General features: G+C 35.9%; 1 protein-coding gene and 1 non-coding gene across 2 annotated transcripts in view; one reads left to right on the forward strand and one right to left on the reverse strand.

Annotated features, from left to right (window-relative positions):
- LOC129005720 (uncharacterized) overlaps window positions 1–20,377 on the forward strand; it is a 114,845-nt gene that overhangs the window by 64,501 nt on the left and 29,967 nt on the right. Inside the window, exon 2 of the mRNA XM_054434702.1 lies at window positions 18,434–18,573. Coding sequence (XP_054290677.1) covers window positions 18,459–18,573 — 115 coding nt within the window. The 5' untranslated portion in view covers window positions 18,434–18,458. The remainder of the gene's footprint in view (window positions 1–18,433; window positions 18,574–20,377) is intronic.
- On the reverse strand, window positions 5,097–5,168 carry Trnaq-cug (transfer RNA glutamine (anticodon CUG)). The gene has a single exon. It is a non-coding gene; the product is annotated as a tRNA-Gln (tRNA).

Genomic DNA, 20,377 nt, shown 5'->3' on the forward strand with positions numbered 1-20,377 from the left:
CATAAAGATTAAAGCTTTAACTCTAAAGAAAATTTAAAACATCCGCGCAAAAAACAACATGAAATACGATGAGAAACAAAGATACCTATTAGACAGCTGTCTGAGGTCGTAGAAATGTAACTAAATCAGAAAAATCAAAATTAAAATACTGAAAAGGTAGACATAAATCCGGCGAGAGAGAGAGAGAGAGAGAGAGAGAGAGGGAGAGAGAGAGAGAGAGAGAGAGAGAGGGAGAGAGAGAGAGAGAGAGAGAGGGAGAGAGAGGGGGGGGGAGAGAGAGAGAGAGAGAGAGAGAGAGCAATTTTTGGAACGCAAAGAGTCCAAGGAGAACGAAAGATACGACAAGACACAAGACATCATAAAAGAGGACCTTATGCTGGAAGGAAAACTTCTTCAGCCAAATGAAGAGGGATGGGTTTATGCCTACTTACAGAGAAAATATAAGGAGGGGTTTGTCACTACACCCAGGAGGCTGAAGTTGCTAAGACAATCTTAACATTGTAAATAATAGAGCTGGATACCACAAGATCAACACACGGACTAAGGACAAAGATATGACGTCTGTGTCAAATCGTCACATTGAAGAGTCTGTTGTCAAGCCAAAACATTTGTTGCAGGTGATTGACTTTTTGAAGAAAACAATCCTGTTCTGCACCATGCTGTGATAGCAATTCAACATTCCAGCTATTGTGCTAAACTACAACATACGTGATATTGTATTACCTCAATGTCTTCCCGTAAAAATGACAATTTGCTCTGGTAGCGGAGTATTTTCGTGTCGAAGTATACACGCTACTGCCCTGAAAATCGTTTTGCAATGTCTCTAAGAACCTTTACCACCTATTACTATTTTTAACTAACCGGTGATTGACTTTCCCACTGTCTTGTTCAACCGGTAGTTGTTTGGCTTTGTTCGAAAGAATGTAAAATGTTTCTTTAATGTTCAACAGTTCATTTTCATATTGCATAAACTAAAAACAGTTCAGCACGTGCACTAGAAAAACCACAGACTAGGAATAATGCGGTTTTCAATCCTATTCTGAATCGATTTCAACATTCCTTTTTCATCATTCTGGTCCAGGACGTGCGGCGTTGCACCATAAATGAGAAGACTATTCAAGAGGAAATTCCACCCAGTATTGTCTCACCAATATAGGATGAGGTTGTTGGACCATGTGTCTTTTCGCACATTTGCAGTCTTTGTATTTTAAACATAAATTATAGCAGCATATATTTTCAGTCGCCATATTGCTTGTGTCATTTTACATTCATTGTAGCTGGATATGAACAGGATAAATGCCTAATTTTCAGAAATAATCTGATAAAACTAAACTAAGTCCCGAGAATAGTTATTTGTACAACTAGTGAGAAAAGTGAGCAATTGACTCACTCGAGAGAAATCCTTACTCACGAGCCGTAGGCGAGTGAGGAATGGTTTCTCGAGTGAGGCAATTGTACTTTGAACTCGAGTTGCACATTATATTTTTCCTACAGTTACCATAAAACAAATAAATTGGTGAAGAAACATAACCTATTTTTACACCGAAGTGAACTTTTAATATAACATTAAATGCGAAGTGACAAATACAACAGTACAACAGCTGACCAGCTGATTTACAGCCAGTGCTGCCAACGTATTTCGCGCGCATACGACCTTGCCTGCATGTTACGCACTCACTATTTCGTGCCCTCACGTTGCAAATCTGGAGTGAGACAAAGTAATTAGAGTGAGACAATGTTAACATTGTCTCACTGATGAGCGAATTGGCCACTTTGCTTTCTCAAATCAGTGAGAGAACATGTACATTGTTAGGTAACTGTAGGAAAAGTAACTTACAACTTTTTCAGCCATGATTAAATGGCATTTTTAAGGTATTACAAACTCAGGAGTATTTTTACTTAGACTACTAAGGGTTTTCTTACTTAATTGACTAACTCTGCCTCAGCTACTTCTGCATTAGGCTTATGTTTTAAAAGGAGCCAAAACATTATTGTTTTATTAGCTTGGACATTACCAAGAGTAGGATTATGTTATTGAATTATTGCTCCCTGTTCACCTCCACCGCACCCTTCTGACTTATAAATCATGATCAAACTTCGGCTTGTGTCGTAGGTCCTGTCGGGCGTTAATTTTTTTATCCACCTTTTACCAATTCTAAGCTAAAAGTTAATTGGTCTGCTTTATGCTTTACACCTTCCGACTTAAACAGTTACCGAAATTGTCATATATCTAATATAATTTTAGTTACCATTAAAATAATAGTTAGGTATTCTCATATACTATCACCATTCGCGTCCAAGTCATACACATGAGCTTTGAAATCTATGGAAATAAACACAACTACTATATTAATGGTTGGTTCTAATAATCATTAGAAATATTTGGTTACTTGTAAAACCTTGCAAAATGTAACTAAATTAAAAATCTTAAACTAAAATAAACAAGATGTTCATCTAAACCTACTCATAACCACTAACGTAGTTAACCTACGTTGTTGACAACTAAGTTAAGCTTACTGTCGCCCAACTGTTTTTTAACGTCGCAATCAAATTGAGCACGAGCCTAGCGTAATAAAACCTTGCAATGGCCTGGCTCCTGTAACCGTTTCTAACTAGCACTTAAATTGCGCACTAATTGAAAAGCAGAACAAGATTACGATGATAGTTTGTACTTTTGCACACCTGGTTATTATTGAAGATTACCCAGTGGTTTATCCATTTAAGGGGCTTTTAATTTAATTCATACTAATTTCATTGCTACTTTTTTCATCGTAAATATTGTATGTCATAGATTACTATTTAAAGATACTATTTATATTTATTGTAAAAAAATGTCTAGATATACAGTATTACTATTTTAAAACACCACCGAGTTGAATAAGTTGAGAAATGTCAAATTAAAACATTTTCATTCTGTTGATTGAACTCTAATGACTACAAAAATAAAACCTTGAAATTATAGGGTTTTAAGTGCGGAATTAGGTTAATATGAATTTATGTTTAATCCTGGTTTAAGTTTTCATGCAGACATAAAGCAAAAAAGAATTACAACTCTGGAATCAAACACTTGAACATTCACTAGTAATGTAGAATAACCCAAAAATGTACTCAAACGTAAAATTTAAAATACTATGTGGTGACTCGGTTTGGAACTCATGTTTTACTAATACTATGGAAAATGTCCAAAACAATGTTAATAGAATACCGTAAAAACAAAAATTTTACATTTTCGTGTGAAGAAAATGTGAGTGAAGCAACCCTAATCGTTCACTGAATGACTATAGGATGCGAACGGAACGTGTATTATACTCGATCGCGAATATCAAAACCACAACTGTAACAGAGAGCCAGATACCGCTCTGTCATCTCAAGCTATACAACTGGATTCAGGTTTATGCAACTGTTATGTCCAACAATTATACCTGGTTATGGCACTACAAATGAAACGTTACGCGAGAACGTGCTATTTGATTATACGAGTCCAGGTCGAGTTATGTTGGACTTCTTACTAGAGTGTGCATTTTTTTACTTCGTGTGTGGAGATGCGATCACTGTGCGGCTCGGTGGTTCAGAGGCCATCTATATCCGTAGGTTCATTTAGAGGACAAAGAAAGACATTTTATTTTAGGAGAGGAAAATTTCACTTTCATTACAGAACTTCTGTCATAAAAATTCGTACGATATCTTTATTTTTCTGTTGAAGAGCAAAAGATGCTCCCTTTTTTAATAACTCTCCTTTTATACTTTTGTACCATTGCTTACCTTTCATGATGCAAACAAGTGCACGATAAAAACTCGAACCTTTCTTTCGTAAAATATTGTAAAATAATGTTTACTTCTGTTGAGAATAAAAAAAATGTCTCATACAGCAACAAAAACAGTAATTTTGAATACATATATTTCTACAACAATTAGGGATAAAAGTAACGCACATGTACATGTACAATAGTAAAGGTGCTCATATTGAATCGTTATCAAACTTTCACTTATAGGAATCCACATTGTGTTTGTGATTTAATGTCGAGTTGAGACAGTGACTTGCGCTCATCCCTGCACAGATGGGTACTGAGGATCCAGGACTAGATGTGCGCAAACCAACTGACTTGCCGGTGCAATTGGTGTAGAAGATACGTAGCCAAAACGGGACTTTGACATCGAAACTAAACTGTCGCGTCATACAACTGGTCTTGGCAAACAAACTGATCTAGTCTGAGTTGTAATGTATGCGGCATTCCTTAGTAGCCTTCGTTTTGAAATTCAAATTTTCGATCGATTTTCTATAATAAATAGTTTTTTGTTAATGAGACAACATAAAGAGGTAAACAGTGGTGTTATTTTGTTGTTTTACGCTTAAGGGTTGAATATGTTTACTCTTTTGATGACTGGCTTTCTGTGAAATTTCCCACTCACTACATGTTTTCTTTTCGTTCATTTAAATTTTTCAACTCATACACGATCTCATATAATGTGTACTACATTAATACCAGTGAAACAAGTTTTTTGATAGAAGACATTATTATGTAGCGTCTACAGCCATTCCCAAATGATAATAATTACTTTCAAAATTAGTGGGCCCCCCTTGTTTGGCGTAAATCGAAATCAAATCGCAGCTGCTAAGTGCGAAAGTATATTTAAAATGCGGATCAAAAAATGAGCTATGACAATCCCAGGTACAATGTACAACCATTGACTTTATATCTACACGTACAACGTTGGTCCTACACATTATACTCACATAATAAAAGAGTCAGGAAGACAACTACTCTCTATTTTAAATTATCTACTGTCTACTCTGTTCGTATTCCTAACAATTCGTATTCCATATAGAAAATTTGCAAATAACTTTCAATGGTAAATTAGACTAGTTTTAGAATGTTACTAAACAAACCTAATAATTGTTTGTCCGTTGTATGATTAAATGTAACAATATGAACATTTACTTTAATGTATGACCACACAAACACTTTTTATTTATTCTTATTACTTTTTTATACACAGTTAAAAGCAGTAAAAACATATAAAAAAGTCTGGCTGGGTATTAAATATTAGTTATGTCAAGCAGGTAATGGTCACTGTGCCAGGGATAAAAAAGTTTCAGGTCCCACCGAGATTTGAACTCGGATCGCTGGATTCAGAGTCCAGAGTGCTAACCATTACACCATGGGACCTCTTGAAATACTGATGTTACTCATGCTATTTTGCAACATTATACCAATATTTCGTTATTTGAAAATTTATTTAAAATAAATTCAATGAAATTCTTCATTGAAATTCTACGTTGGAGTTGGGACTAGTTGTTTCGTGTAATTCTGTAACGTAGAAATTCAGTAAAAAACGCAAATTCATGCAAATACTGCCTCCACATATACATCCATAGCTTAATGGTTACAAGGGTATTAAATATGCAATCAGGACTAAACGCTTTACCTTCTCTTATAAAACTGCATGTCCCAGAGCGATGGGTCTATCAGTGGGTCACTACCCAATGGGTTCACTAGTGGGTCACTCCCTGGTAGGTATACCCAATACCCATCACTGCAACTGGTTCTGCAGCTCAGCCTAATGGGCATAATTACATTATAAATTGAACTCGTTACGTACGAATACATTCTTGTAGTTTTTGCAAAAACACGATCGCGATATCTAAATTATGTGCGTCGATTTCTCCTAAATTCGAGTGTAATTAGTACAGGTGCAATTTAGTAAATAGTCCAATTAAGATGCACCTGGTGATAATTAACATTGTGATAGTCTTGGTAGAGGATTTAGATTCTTCGGAAGTATGAGATTTACGCTGACCGTCGGTAATCCTACAGAGGGCTGGGAGAGTGTCGGGTTACAGAAAACTTCGTACTAACGAATAAGTGATCCATGGAGCTAAGAATCATAAACTTGTGGTGCCTTTTTATAAATTCTTAAACTAAAAGGGGTTTCAATTATTTAATTTAGGCCACAGAGACGTAATATTTTACTTCTCTGTGTTTTTGTACATTAAATAAAACCATGTTTACAGAATAAAAATTATTAAAAAAAAATTAACAAACAACGGACGACTCAGCTTCGGATCGCCGACTGTGGCGAACCCAAGTGTCGGATTAGCGAGGCCACATTGTAATACAAAAAATATGTTCATCATACAGCAGTTAGAAAATGGTTCTGACTAAAGAAATAGTTTTAAAAAATCTATCTTTAATAGCAGTAAAAAATCTACACCTGGCTTCTCACCCTAGAGGCAATTGTTTTATACCTTTAGGAGCATGTTCCCCAATACTAGGAAAGTACTCTTTATCTGAGATACCTTTACAATAATATTTTATGAATAAATAAACCTAAAGCTGGATGTGGGTTCCGAACCACCATGTCACGGAATCTTTACACAGCTAAAGACCATTGGTGATTGACAAGACTTGAACCTGGCACTCCAGGACAGAAGTCTTGAGCTTTTATCCCACTAGACCAGTCACGTCACAACTGGAATGAAATTCTAATAAGTAAGACTTCAAAGTAACAATCGTCGAATGTGATAAAAGATAAACTATTAGTCTTGTTCTTATGAAGCGGTCAGTTCAAAGCTATTATAGCGGCGTGGCAGAAGGTATTTGTATCTGTTGGCACACCGCCAGACCTCTTGGCCTTAGATCGATTTCACAGTTAGCGATTGTATCAATTAATTGTTGAGAGTATTCTCTCTTTGTCGTTTGGATGAGTTTATTTTATTGATCATCCGTATCCATACAAAGATGATACGACACGTGTTTATAAATTATTGTTTTTACTTAGTTCACGCGATGGGGCCACGATAATTCATTGATAGATTTCAAACCCGCGCTCTAACCACTACGCCAGGTCTCTCCCCATAGTCACTAATAGTAGTAGTATAGTAGTAGTAGTAGTAGTAGTAGTAGTATTGGCAGAAGTATAACTTTTTTTAGGAGTACTGTAAGAAGTAATATAATCTACGATAAATAACTTTTTTACTTTTTTGGTAAGTAACATCGTCACTACACAACTTTCGAGGCCACCTTTCCATATATATGTTCTGAGCATATAGAAATTATTCAGTGTAGGGCGCGTACCTTTTGAAAAAGGTCAGATGTTTTAGAATACCGGTAATGGTCAAGTTTATTGCACCATGCTCTAACAGTTCCTGATCATTGGGTTTTAAATAAATGATCCTGACTAATGAAACCACTGATCTTAGTCAGTAACAAAGCTAAACAGGTCATCACACACCATTCTACACTCATCCTTCACTCATATTTGGGTTAAAATACGCACCTAGGTGGCGTCCCCATCTCAATGATTGATAATTGATAATAAATAATAATAACATAAGTCTTGGAGGCTCTCGAGAAGTAGATTTTATGTCACTAGGATATATCTGTTGAATATTATAGGCATATAGGGCTTTTTCTTAAATAAGGTAATAACCAACGTATTTTTCAGAGCTCGAAAAGAGTGTCTCTACGTTTATAGAGTCGAACATTTTCCCCTTCCAATCTAGTCAACTTTAAATTATTCTCCATTTGAGCGTGACGTAAATGTATCGAGGTTAAATAGCCGCAACCACTCAGATAGTTCTCATCGTCAATTAAACTAGTGTCACACTTAATCCACTAGCGTAACCATCCCAACCATCCTCAATCAACCCAACAGCGTTATCCAGATGAGTCCGGGAGGTGACGAGTTGTCATGTTTTGTCTCAGTACGTTCCGAACGAGCGAACTGGAGCCAACTCGAGCGAAGAAGACTTGTCTCCGTAATGAAGACATGGCGTTGTCACGGTCTGCAACACTCCGTAAACACCTGGAGCGAGATGCAAATTCCTATCATAACATTGCGAACTGACCGAGACCGAGAACTGGGGTATGCAATAATGGGACCTGTCGCCAGATGGATGGGTCTCGCAGCGTGAGCAGAGACGTTGACTGATGAAAGTTGTTTGTGGGGCTTCAGAGACTATTATTCCTGTTCTTTCAGTTGTGTCAAATGAGTCAAAACTTTTGTTGGTGAGAATTCTACGTGGGCCCTTACAATACAATATGTTAGCACATGACTATTTTTCCATGTAACATTCCCATGTTCGTGAAATTATTTCCCTGGAAAGTGATAGCCGCAACCATGCGGTAACTAGATAATTTATAAATTTTCATTGACAGTTACATTATTCGGAGTGTTTGAAGCGAATATTAGTGGAGGGTTATTTTATAATGGATTAATATGCCTTGTGATTGGTAATAGGAAAGGTTTGGTTGCTGAAGCAACCGACAGTCCTGTAAGGTCGATATCCTTTAGGTAGTTTCTAAGGTTCAACGAATCAAATAGGTCTCGATCAAATCCAGCGATTCCATGAACAGCCAATGCGGTTCATTAAAGCCAATGTTGCCGCAGCAGATTATACTTACAACGGCACTTGGCACTGAGTCAGTATCTCACCGACGAGCGGTTCCTCCGGTTAGCAACTCTCCAATTAGACCGTACAAGGAAAGTTCCTTTGTGGTGAAGTTGGGTTAGTTTTTCTCACTTCAAAAATTCCCAAGATCGTCTTCAGATAATCATCTCTTGGGCAGAGAAGACCTCACTTGTCATAACTGTCGCTGCATTGCCTACATAGATCCGCCGCTGGTTGTGCAAGAACAAGTAGAATTTCTAGCATCAATTTAAGTTGCGGAGTTGCAAGCTGGTTCTTGTTTACTATTGGTATCCAGTGATCGATTACTGTTTTTAGACGTCCGTTACGTTGGAAATATTTATGTATTTCAGCATTAGTTGTTTTTATGGTAGTTTGCTTTTAGTGAAAAAAAACTGTGTTTTCATATGCCGGTTCCGTAAGAAGACTGCTCTGAACTGTTTTTTGGCTAGTTTCATTCTAGTGAAATTGTGTGTTTGGATTTCGATTGAAAATACTTAAATGGACTCTACATTGGTTGTTTTCTACCTCACTATCGAGTAAGAGTGAAGCGTTTTAATTCTGTTTATAGCAAGTATCGTTCGAAATATCACTAAAGCTAATTCAAATTTCAGGCCCGTTTAATTATTTATCAAGTCCACTTTTTAAACATTAAAACTAACAAACAGAAACCGACCTGTCTCAGGATCCAATTGGGTTGGTTCTGATTATCAGGCGAGTATTTTATAAATTTAGGTAGATGTGAGAAAAAAGTTTCACAACTGCAAAGGGTAAGTTTTACCACTGACGGGTTTATACTCAGAACGTCAAAATTATTTTTATTTCCAGCTAGCCAAGTATTGTATACTTAAGCCTCTTCCCATGAATCATTCTATAACCACTTCTGGAAGACGAGTACTTGTAGACGTATCAGAAATGTCTCATCTTGCCGGTTCATCGAATTCGAATCTGGTTTAAAGTAATTGGAAGTGTCAACAGGTTGGGATGCGATAGCAGGAAACAGCCTTCAATTGGCAATGAATCAAACAACAGCTGACAGGTACATGTCGTTATAGCCAAGGCGGAGTGTTTGTGATTGTGGCTGGTCGTGATCGGATTGATTTTTGAGGATTCTTCATCTTGGTGTTGTGAAGATCTGTGCTATGAATGAAGTAAATATAAATATTGACTTTTAGCTTTATCCGTGCTCGCGACGGAGTTTGAAGTAAATAAAAATCCTAATTTTTCTTTCTTCGCCTCCCCTATTCCTCGAATGTGTGAAGACTTAGGGCAGAGCACTCAATCATTATGGTAATTTTTACATTTGTGTAGGTAGATGAATCAGGACTTACGTTTGGCCAATTTATCTTATATTGTTGCTCAATCTTTAGGTTGGTAAAATCGTTGGAATTTGCGGTACTTTCCTGTTAAAGGGAACATTCATTATTATCGACGATTTTTTTCTCGGTATATCGATATTTTTGTTTTCCGATTGTCACAAGTTGACAACTGATCTTGTTTAGGCTAAAATAGTCTATTATATGGATTAAGAAATGAAACTGTTCTAAGCTAACCTAACATAACAACCAAACTTGCTGTACCAATTAAAAATTCCGTTTTATAACAGAACAGGCAAGTTTGTAACACGGAATTTTGTAATGTTACACAGCAAGTTTGGTTAGTTATGTTAGGTTATTTTTTATAACAGTTTCATTTCATTATTGTTTGTTGATACTGAACAATATTTATCGTAGTTGTCAGCTGATATGTTTAAATTTGTTAAAATCGATATATCGAGAAAAAATCATCGATAATAATGAATGTTCCCTTTAACAGGAAAGTACCGAATTTGCTTCTTAAAATGTTATTTTTACCGGTATTGTATTTACTATTTGGATTCATAAAATGTTTATTCATTGATTTCCTCTAGACATGGGATGTTGTTTTGTCTGTTGATTAAAGAAGGTAACTTAAAATGTATTTATATTTAGATTTCAAAAGTTTTAAACTTAAATAAAAAAAAACAATGCAGGAAATGTTGGGGCATTATTAACGAATATGTTATACGTGTGAAAATACAGTTATCCAATAAACCGTTGCCGTTCCGTAATTTTTAGCAATCATGACGAGACTATTTTTAACGTGGCCATCTTTGATTTCGCTAATTAAAAGTCAATTTATCAATCACCTTCAATTTGACCTTGGTATACGCGAGTCAATGAAACGGGAGTATTAATCTGTAGAACGGGAAGAGCGCTGTACACCTACTTGAAGCTCTATTTTCTCTCATAGCCTCCAGCAGGGCGACATTGATACAGATATTGATCAGCATTGCTGAAGCAGCCCCGCTCATCTTGTTAGGCACGCCCAACCTGGTTCTGCAGGACCCAACACACATTGTTATCCTCCTACTTAGAATAGCTGCATTTCATCATAGCTCTTTAGCCAACTAATGGGGAAATAAACCGTGTTAAGGCTTTAAGTGAATAACGGAAGCGCAATAAGATTAAGGTGAATGGATCTGATACTCTGTTTCACTCCGAGATTACTTGTTATGAATTCTTTCTCGCCTTTCAAGCACACAAGAGATGTAATACTTTTTAAGATATTTACGGCCTCTATTATTTGGCCGTCCAAATGTGTGGAAACGCATTTGGCAAAATCAAAGCAAGGGTTGAGTCAGTTAAGTATAAGACCCAACAACTATACTGATAAAAATTAGATGTACTGTAGCATAGATCAAAGAGAGTAGCCAGCACCGGGCCACGAATCAAATCATCACTGACTTGGATTCATAATGCACTACATAGAAATGTAATTACATATATGTATACAGAATTTAAAGACTATTTAAAATCACCTAGTTTCTTCAAAAGTAATTATATGTGAAAATGTCTCCGCATCAATCTTTATTGCCGTATTATTTGAACAATTCCTGACTCACTTTTCACTCGAACTTCAGATTTCGACCTGCTCAATAACCCACAGAAATCCAACTTTCTAGCTCCCAACTACGAAGAGCGATTCCCAAAAATCAAAGCCCTATGTTCTCTAAATGCCAAAATCTCTCCGGTATATCCATTAAAACCTATAGTCTCTTAGAGAGTTTTGGTCACATCTTGATCATCTCGCATCCCCCGTGACTCCACAATCAAATCCTTGACTATGTAATTACGCCAAACCATCTATTACAGGTCCTAACCCATGAAACCAGTGCTACCAACCTTACACGCGCCATCTCCCAAACCGTAAAAGATAACACCACTTTTACAAACCTGTCGAGGTCTGATCCGTTTTTTGCCACCTTGGAAGTGGTCGATTGCGTGTCCCTAACAGGCGGGAACTGGAAGCTGAGCTAATAAGTGTATGATTGTGTTATTGCTAATCACAAACGATTTCTACGTGGAGGTCCGAGAAATGTGCCTTCGTCTAGATTTGCCTCATCAGAATATTTAGCTTCTATTTTGATATAGCCATTCATTAAAGGAATGATCGTTGATTCAGTGGTTTGATTTCGATGTCAATGGATCCTGATGCTTTTACACCAACTACAAGTAAATTTAACACTAAATAACCCTCACTAATTGAGGTAAGCTATTTTATGGTGAGAGTCATTCCGTATCCTCGGGAAGGTAGATAGGAGAGAGTGTAACTGCAGACAAGGTCGAGCGTGTTCTGGAGGTCGTTGAACGAGTCGTTACTCTTTTCACCTGTTCACTGTCCAAAATTCATTCATTTGTATAGTGGTTGGTGATCTTATTGAGACGGTGTAATTTATGTGTGTACCTAATTTAAATATTCACTTTTATTCCTTGAACTCTTTTAGACACAATTAACTCTTTTTGAACACCATGGGAAAAATTGGTTCTTTTTTTATCACTTTCCTAATAGTATCGATTGCTAGAACACAATTTTATACGTGGTAAAAATTTACCAAATTAGCGTATAGTGCAGCACTTTAGTAAAGCTTGCTTACTGCAATTTTGTGAAATTTATTTCGCCAAAAATAAAAATACTCCGAAACCTTCCACAATAAATGTGTTCTCGACATTTCTACTTCCAATTACAACGGGACAGCTCTTTAGACTATTAACATCTAAAATTGATGAGATACTTTTCATTTTGGTCTTACCTATTAAAGATTCCTATAATTAGCCATCTGATAGGGATCTTGACTGATCGACATTGGCAGGAGCTCTAACCAGAGCACTAATATGATATTCGCAGACCGCTGGGCGAATAATAAAGCAATCAATCTCGGTCCGAAGAAGCCGAACACCCTGTCATTAGCCTTCCGTCTTCTGAACATCGTCTTACAAAACGTCGCCGACATCTGATAGAAAACCCACACAAGTGTACTTCAGTTTACCCAAGTGCACAGGTTTCATTGAGGATTTGACCGCTTGTCTAAAGTTTTAATTGAATGTTGGCAAAAAGTTGAATGACGTGAAGGTTCTAGAAAGGGGAGTACAAGTGAAATGTGGTTTTAGGTTAGTATAGACACCTGCTATAAATAGAAAGTATGACATGTTTGGAGAGTAAAAACGACATTTCGTCTTAATAAAGCTTTTGACCTTGTTATATCACATAAATTGTTAAAATTGAATCAACTATTCTTTAATAACACTCACACAATAATAACTTTTATTTACTTTTTTATCATAACAAAACTAGATATATAACATATGATTTTATAAAACAGGTAATAAGTAAATTGGATGATGTTGTAACTCCAACACACCCTCTCAACATCATGCCTAGTAAAGTCCTAGGTAAAAGAGTGATCTTTTAAACACTTGCCCTAGAAGTGGCTTTGTTAAAAGGTCCGCTTGATTATTTTCACTTGGACAGTATTCCAGAAATACTTCGTTCTTACTTATCATTTCTCGGACGTAATGTTTTCGAATATCTAAATGTTTTATTCTAGCACTCATCTTTTCATTTTCAATAAACTTGATACAGCTCTGATTGTCTTCAAATATTACTGTAGGATTTTCTTGGGGGAAGCCCATATCTTTCAACAATAGTCTTAACCACACTACTTCTTGAGTGGCTAAGCTTGCGGCCATGAATTCAGCTTCTGTTGAAGAAAGAGTGACATTGGTCTGTTTTTTGCTAATCCAGTTTACAGTGCTGTTTCCTAACTTGTACATCATTCCGCTGATTGATTTTCTATCTGCTAAGTCACCCCCCCCAATCAGCATCTACATAGCATGACAATTTCAATTCTTTTTCCACCCCTAATTTTAATTTCTTGTCAATGGTACTTTTCAGATATCTTATTATTCGCTTTACAGCATTCCAATCACTTTGGGTGGGTTTTTCAACTCTTCTAGCTAGAATTCCAACAGCTGACAAAATATCCGGTCTTGATGTCACTGCAAGATAAAGAAGTGATCCTATTGCCTTCCTGTACATTTTGTTATCTGGCAGATCTGGTGACATAGCTGTTGAGTTGATAAATCCAACTTCCATAGGTGTTCTTGCTGGTTTACTGTTTTCCAGTCCATGTTCAATTATGACTTTATTTATTTTTCTTCTTTGGTGAATGTAAAAGTCTCCATCCATCTTATCAATTTCAACTCCTAAGTAGTTGTGAACAACTCCTAAGTCTTTCATTTCAAAGCATTGTGTCAGTTTTTGAAATGTTTTCTTGACATTTTCAATTGATCCAACACACAAAATGTCATCAACATGAACCACTACATATGTATAATTTCCATCAGTATTACTCGTATATAAGCAAGGGTCTGAATTGCTTTTTTCAAATCCCATGCTCATCATTGTTGTATTCAGTGTTTCATTCCAGGCCCGAGCTGCTTGTTTTAGCCCATAAATTGATTTCTTCAATTTATAAACTTTATCTTCATTATCAGATTTCACAAAACCTTCGGCCTGTTGCATATATATTTCTTCTTCTAACTTTCCATTTAAAAACGCTGTTTTTACATCAAAATGATGCACAGTCAGATCTTTTGTTGCTGCTATGGTTAGTAAAATTCTTACTGTTGTTGAATTAACAACAGGAGCAAATATTTCATCATAGTCTTCTCCATATTTCTGTGAGTAACCTTTGGCTACTAAACGTGCCTTATAGCGCTCAACCATACCGTCATCTCCATACTTTGCTTTAAATATCCATTTACATCCAACTGCTGTTTTCTGTGGAGGTAAATCTACAAGTTCCCATGTATCATTTTTTAATAAGGCTTCCATTTCTTCTTGAGCTGCTACAACCCATTGTTTTTTCTCAGGTTCAGACAATTTCTCCAATTGTTTCCAAGATTTTGGTTCAATCACATTTCCTTGAGCTATTAATGATAGTCTGTTAGGAGGAACACCTTTTGTTTTTCTTTCAGATTTTCTTACTTTCAAGTTAATATCATTGTTCTGATGATCATCTCCATTATTATCCCCATCAATCATATATGGCTCGTCATGTTCAATCTCTTCCATTTCATTTGACATATGTTCTTTAGTTTCATTTGTTGATGTTTGCCTATCATCAAGTACATTTTTCTCATCAGTACCTTTTGGTTGATCAACTTGAACACTTCTTTGATTTTCTTCGACCTTTTCATGTCTTTGGAGTAAACTGTCTACAGGCAATACCCTAAAGCTCGAATTAGTATGATTTGCATCGACATGTGGAAAGGAAGATGTGTCAAAAACTACATCTCGAGTTGTAATGATTTTCCTATCTTCGGGTAACCACATCCTCCAGCCCTTTGATACATCTGAGTAACCAACAAATATCCCTTCTTTTGCTCTTGATTGAAACTTGTCATTTGTCTTGTCTAGGATAAAACCTTTACAACCAAACTTTTTTAGATATGAAACATTTGGAATTTTCCTATACCATCTATGATATGGTAATACACCATCAATTGCATCTGATGGGCATCTATTCCTAACATGAGCTGCTGTTGCAACTGCTTCTGCCCAAAACGTTTGAGGAAGATTTGCTTCAATGAGCAAACATCTTGCCATGTCGTTTAATGTACGATTCATCCGTTCAGCCACTCCGTTTTGTTGAGGCGTTCCGCTACATGTTAATCTTCTCTGAATACCATTACAATTCAAAAATCCATCGAACTCTCTGTTAACATACTCTCCTCCATTGTCTGTTTGAAGATATTTAATTTTTCTTCCAGTAAAATTTTCTACTTTGTTCTTGTACTTTTTGAAAGAATCTAATGCATCACTTTTCTTCTTCAAAAAGTAAACTTCAACCCATCTTGAGCTATCATCAATAAAAGTAATGAAATATTGAGATTTTCCATGTGACTCAGTTTTCATTGGTCCACAGATGTCAGAGTGAATAATGTCCAACACTTCAGATGTTCTTTCACTTTTAGGAAAGGGTCTTTTTGTAAATTTTCCTTGAATACACACCTCACATTGTGGAATAAGCTCTTTTGTGTTCACTTTAATACCTTTAACCATATTTAAATTGATTAATCTTTTCAAGTCTCCAAAGTTCAAGTGTCCAAAATGTTGGTGCCAAGACAATAGACTTGATTTTTCACAGCTTATATTCATTTCTTCACTACTCTCTTGTACGTAATAAAGTCCATTTAACCTATTCGCATGGATCTTTGTCTGTCCATTCTGATCTATTATCAAAGCAGCATCTTTTTTAAACAAAACTTGATACCCATGGTCAGTAATTTTAGCTACAGACATCAGGTTTGTTCGAAGTTCTGGTACATACAAAGTGTCATACAAATTAACGCTTAGATTTGTACTCCCATTTAAAATGTTCATATTAACTGTTCCAACCCCTTTTGCATCAGTTGATGAATTGTTGGCAAGAGATATACTTCTTCCATTTGCAGGCTTGTACTTGGTAAATTTACTGTTCACATGAGTCATATGTGAAGTGCATCCACTGTCCAAACACCACTGTATATCTTTCATTGACAAGTTTCCAAAATAACTGTCATCTTGTACAGAAGAATTAAGTCCTACTTCTTCTAGTTTAGCAATCGCTACGTTTTGTTGATCTTTATTTGCTTTGGGACAAAATTTTGCTTTATGCCCGATCGCTTTACAAATAAAGCATCGAAACGGAAAATCAACTGATTCCGTTCTATTTCTATAAGAGTCTTTTGAAAATCTTCCTGGTTGAAATCTAACTTTGTTCTGAAATTTTCCTAGCAGGGCTTCACTACTCTCTTTCTTACCATGTTCTTTTCTCGCTTCCCACTCTTCTACAATTTTTATTTTTAAAGTTTCAGGAGAAGGCAGTGCATCTCTAGTTTCAATAGCAATTCTAAAGTTTTCAAATTCATCTGACAGGGAATACAAAAGAATAATTGTCAAAAGATCCTCATTAATATCTATTTCCATTCCTTTTAATTTGTCCACTACATCAAAAAACATATTCATGTAATCTCTGACATCATAATCAGGTGTCAGTTTTGCCAAAATTAGCTTCTTCAAAAAAAGGCTTTCCTTGCTGGTCCACTGGAATCATAAATGCCTTTTAATTTTTCCCATATCTCTGCTGAAGTGTTACATCCTTTCACTTGCTTTAATTCGCTTGGGCTGATAGAGAGGATTATATCTGCCTTTGCCTTTGCATCAGTGATTAGCCAAGCAGTCATTCTTTCACCTTCTTCTAGAGGCCTTTTAATGGTTCCTAACACATACCCAAGTAAATCATTTTTAACTAAAATTGCTTCCATCTGCATTTTCCATGTGTCATAATTATTTCTGTTCAAAAGTTCAATGTGATTACTCATATTTCTTTCCATATTCCTCACTTAATTGAGTCTCATAATCTGTTAAAATTGAATCAACTATTCTTTAATAACACTCACACAATAATAACTTTTATTTACTTTTTTATCATAACAAAACTAGATATATAACATATGATTTTATAAAACAGGTAATAAGTAAATTGGATGATGTTGTAACTCCAACATAAATCACATGTAGAAACGTGTTCGGTAGCACCATGATAACTTTTTTTGTGGTTACTTTCAATTCTTATCTTGGTTTTCTAAAACAAGGATGTACGAAAAACGCAACTTAAGAGAGTCGCGTCTGAGCTTGATAAGACAGACATTTCTGATTCGAGACCTTCGAGACTGGTAGGCTACACTATCTTATCACTGGTTTGCACACGTGAGTTATACTATGAAATAAACAAACGGATGGTGTTTATTCGTTGTATGCTCCTACCGTGATAACAGTTCACTGTCTTCGGATCATTAATGACGGTCTATATTGATGATTGGTCGAGTTTGAAATATAATAACAATACGAAAAATGTAACCATCGCTCTTAACAATATTATTGGTTTTTTAACACGAACCAAACACTCACCAAGCAATCCAGGAGGTCTATAGTTACGGTCAGATGAGGCGAAAATACTTTTAAAAAGTAAATAAATTGTAACCAACCCACATACAAAAATAATGCTGGGTTCATACAGATACAACAATATGAAAGACCGTGAAAGACCAACTTAAAGATACCTTTAAAGATAGGCCTTTAAAGATACCTTGCACCTGGTAATTGGTAAAGAAGCAGTTAGTATACGTTTCTCACGCTAATTGGTGAAGTTTGCAGGTGTAAAATTTCAGATTTTATTGAAATTTGATTCCCGGTGGCAATTATTGGTATTAACTTTTTGATATTTGAAGGTACCATGATGTAATGTTTCGTGATTGGTTTTTGTTTGCTGGTAGAAAAAGGTGTTGATCTGTTTACGTTTTTAGGAAACTTTTTTTAATTTTTTTATGTTTGTGGGTGGTTTTTAGTGTGTTATGTTGTTTTTTACATGCTTAAAGTTTCTGAAATTTTGTGTTATTATTGGTAGGTTAGTGTTTGATTCGTCACGTTCGGTTTACAGATGGCAAGCTCCTGATTTAGTTTGATTATCATTTGTTTAGTATAAAGTTTCTTATTTGATTGCACGTATCAGGTTCCTGATTTGATCCTGAAAGCACAAATCTGATCTGTGCCCCGGTGGCAAGTTTCAGATTTTATTTACTGACAGGACGTTACTAATTTGTGATATTTTGTCCGCAGGTGGCAAGTGAAGGATGCCGTGGCGATGAGGCTAGGAGTGACGTGGTGGTGGGTGGCTTGGCTGCTGACGCTAGCGGAGGCCAAGAAGATTGCAAACTCCATCAACAGGCAGCACCAAGGGGATATGTTCACTACAAAGGGTAAGTGAACACAAGAAACATGGCTGGTCTTGGAGAACCTGATGCCATTAATTGGATTAGTAGCCAGAATTCTGATCTGAATTTGATGAATCTGACTCTTAGAAGGTTCAAACACGTTGGATTTACGATTCTTTCATAAAGGAAATCTAGAAATGGAATGTTGCAGCCACGATGGTATCATTTTTCTCCAAACTCTTCAGCCCTCAGATTTAATTGGTTCAGTGAGGGGTTACTAGAAAAGCATGAGAGGTGTAACAATGAATCCCCTTGATGGGGTGTCTTCGCAAGATTATTATTTTAGGGCCTTGATGAAGGATAATGCTTGGTAGAAGCCAAAACCATCCTCTACAAGCAGGTGTTAATTTTACTGCTTGGGAACATTTGTTTCATGCATTAATACATCAAACAACTCCGTCATAGAGTACGAACCGTGTCCAAATTTAAAGTTTATACATGTTACGTGCTAAAAGATTGGGGAGGAACCAAATTTTGTGGAGGCAGTTCAAACTATTATGTATAGAAAACAACCGAAATCCTGTCCAATTTATTCTGTGACATGATTACCGTCATAATCAATGGTCTCTGTCACTGACTATTCAGCCGTTCCATATCTTACTATTATAGTCATTGTGGTTTTACTAACCATCTTTGCTTGAAAATCAAAGTTACACATAGTGCTTAAAGTCACCATGCATAGTTAAATACTCCCATTTACACGCTGTTTTCCAAAATTATAGAGTAAATTAGTAAATAAAAGGTTAAGCATAATTCTTTTGTTTATTGATACAAGCTTCATTGATACAGCTTTGACTATTGATACAACGCTAGTAACTATGTTAGTAAAAAAGACGGTCTAAGTTGCAAATTATTTGATTAAGAAATGAATGTTCCTTTCGCATGTTCCTTGGACATCAGAGCAATGAACATATAAATCTCGCTTTATGTACTGGTCATCGCACGAGCAGCATTCAACAAGAAACTAGCCAACTGTCCATGAAGCAGTTGCTCCAGTTCTAAACGCCGCCAATGGAAGGTCTAATCATCAGAACAAGTTTCTCATTAGCCAGAGCTGTCATTTATACTGTTTTTCTCGCCGAGAAGAAAATATAAATAGTGCAATTCCGACTAATTATGTTTAAATAGTTTCTAAATGAGCAGAATTTACAGTTGATTTTGATGCTTAAACATGCCACATTCTTATAGTCTAACAGTTAGGCATGCGCAAATAATTTGTTTATGTTCTTCTGTGATCATTTTTGTATTTAGAGTACCGATATTTTATGTAAACTGTATTTCCTACACAATTAGAATAACTAGTTATGGAATATAGTTATCCTGCATCATAATTTGTTTCTGTATTCCCAACTAGATTTGCATAACTGACCTGATACAAATTCGAAGAATAATATCCATAAGGTAGTTGATCAAATTTTACAATTTTAAAATGGCTACGAAGTATTTATTAATTTTATAACCCGTCCCCTGAAATAAGTTTCGGCATTTGTACATAAGACTACTTGTTTTTCTTTACGTATTTATAATACTCGCTTTTATATCTGAAGGATGCTATCATAATCATGAACAGGATCCATGTGGCATTTGATTGATCATATCATCGAACAGAACCTGGGTTTCGAAAAAAAACTAGTTCTGTCTTTAGGTGCCAAAAATGTGACATAAAGAGTTCCTTTCAGAATACCTATCGAACATTTGCAATTTTGGTTGATTCGTAAACCGAAACCGTATTGACAACTGAGTTTATATTCGGATCAGCTGACTAGAGTAGATTCATTCAGAGTTTTAC

The sequence above is a fragment of the Macrosteles quadrilineatus genome, unplaced genomic scaffold (assembly GCF_028750875.1).
Source record: "Macrosteles quadrilineatus isolate MER2022 unplaced genomic scaffold, UCM_ALF_1.0 Scaffold_31__1_contigs__length_1484076, whole genome shotgun sequence".
NCBI lineage: Eukaryota > Metazoa > Arthropoda > Insecta > Hemiptera > Cicadellidae > Macrosteles > Macrosteles quadrilineatus.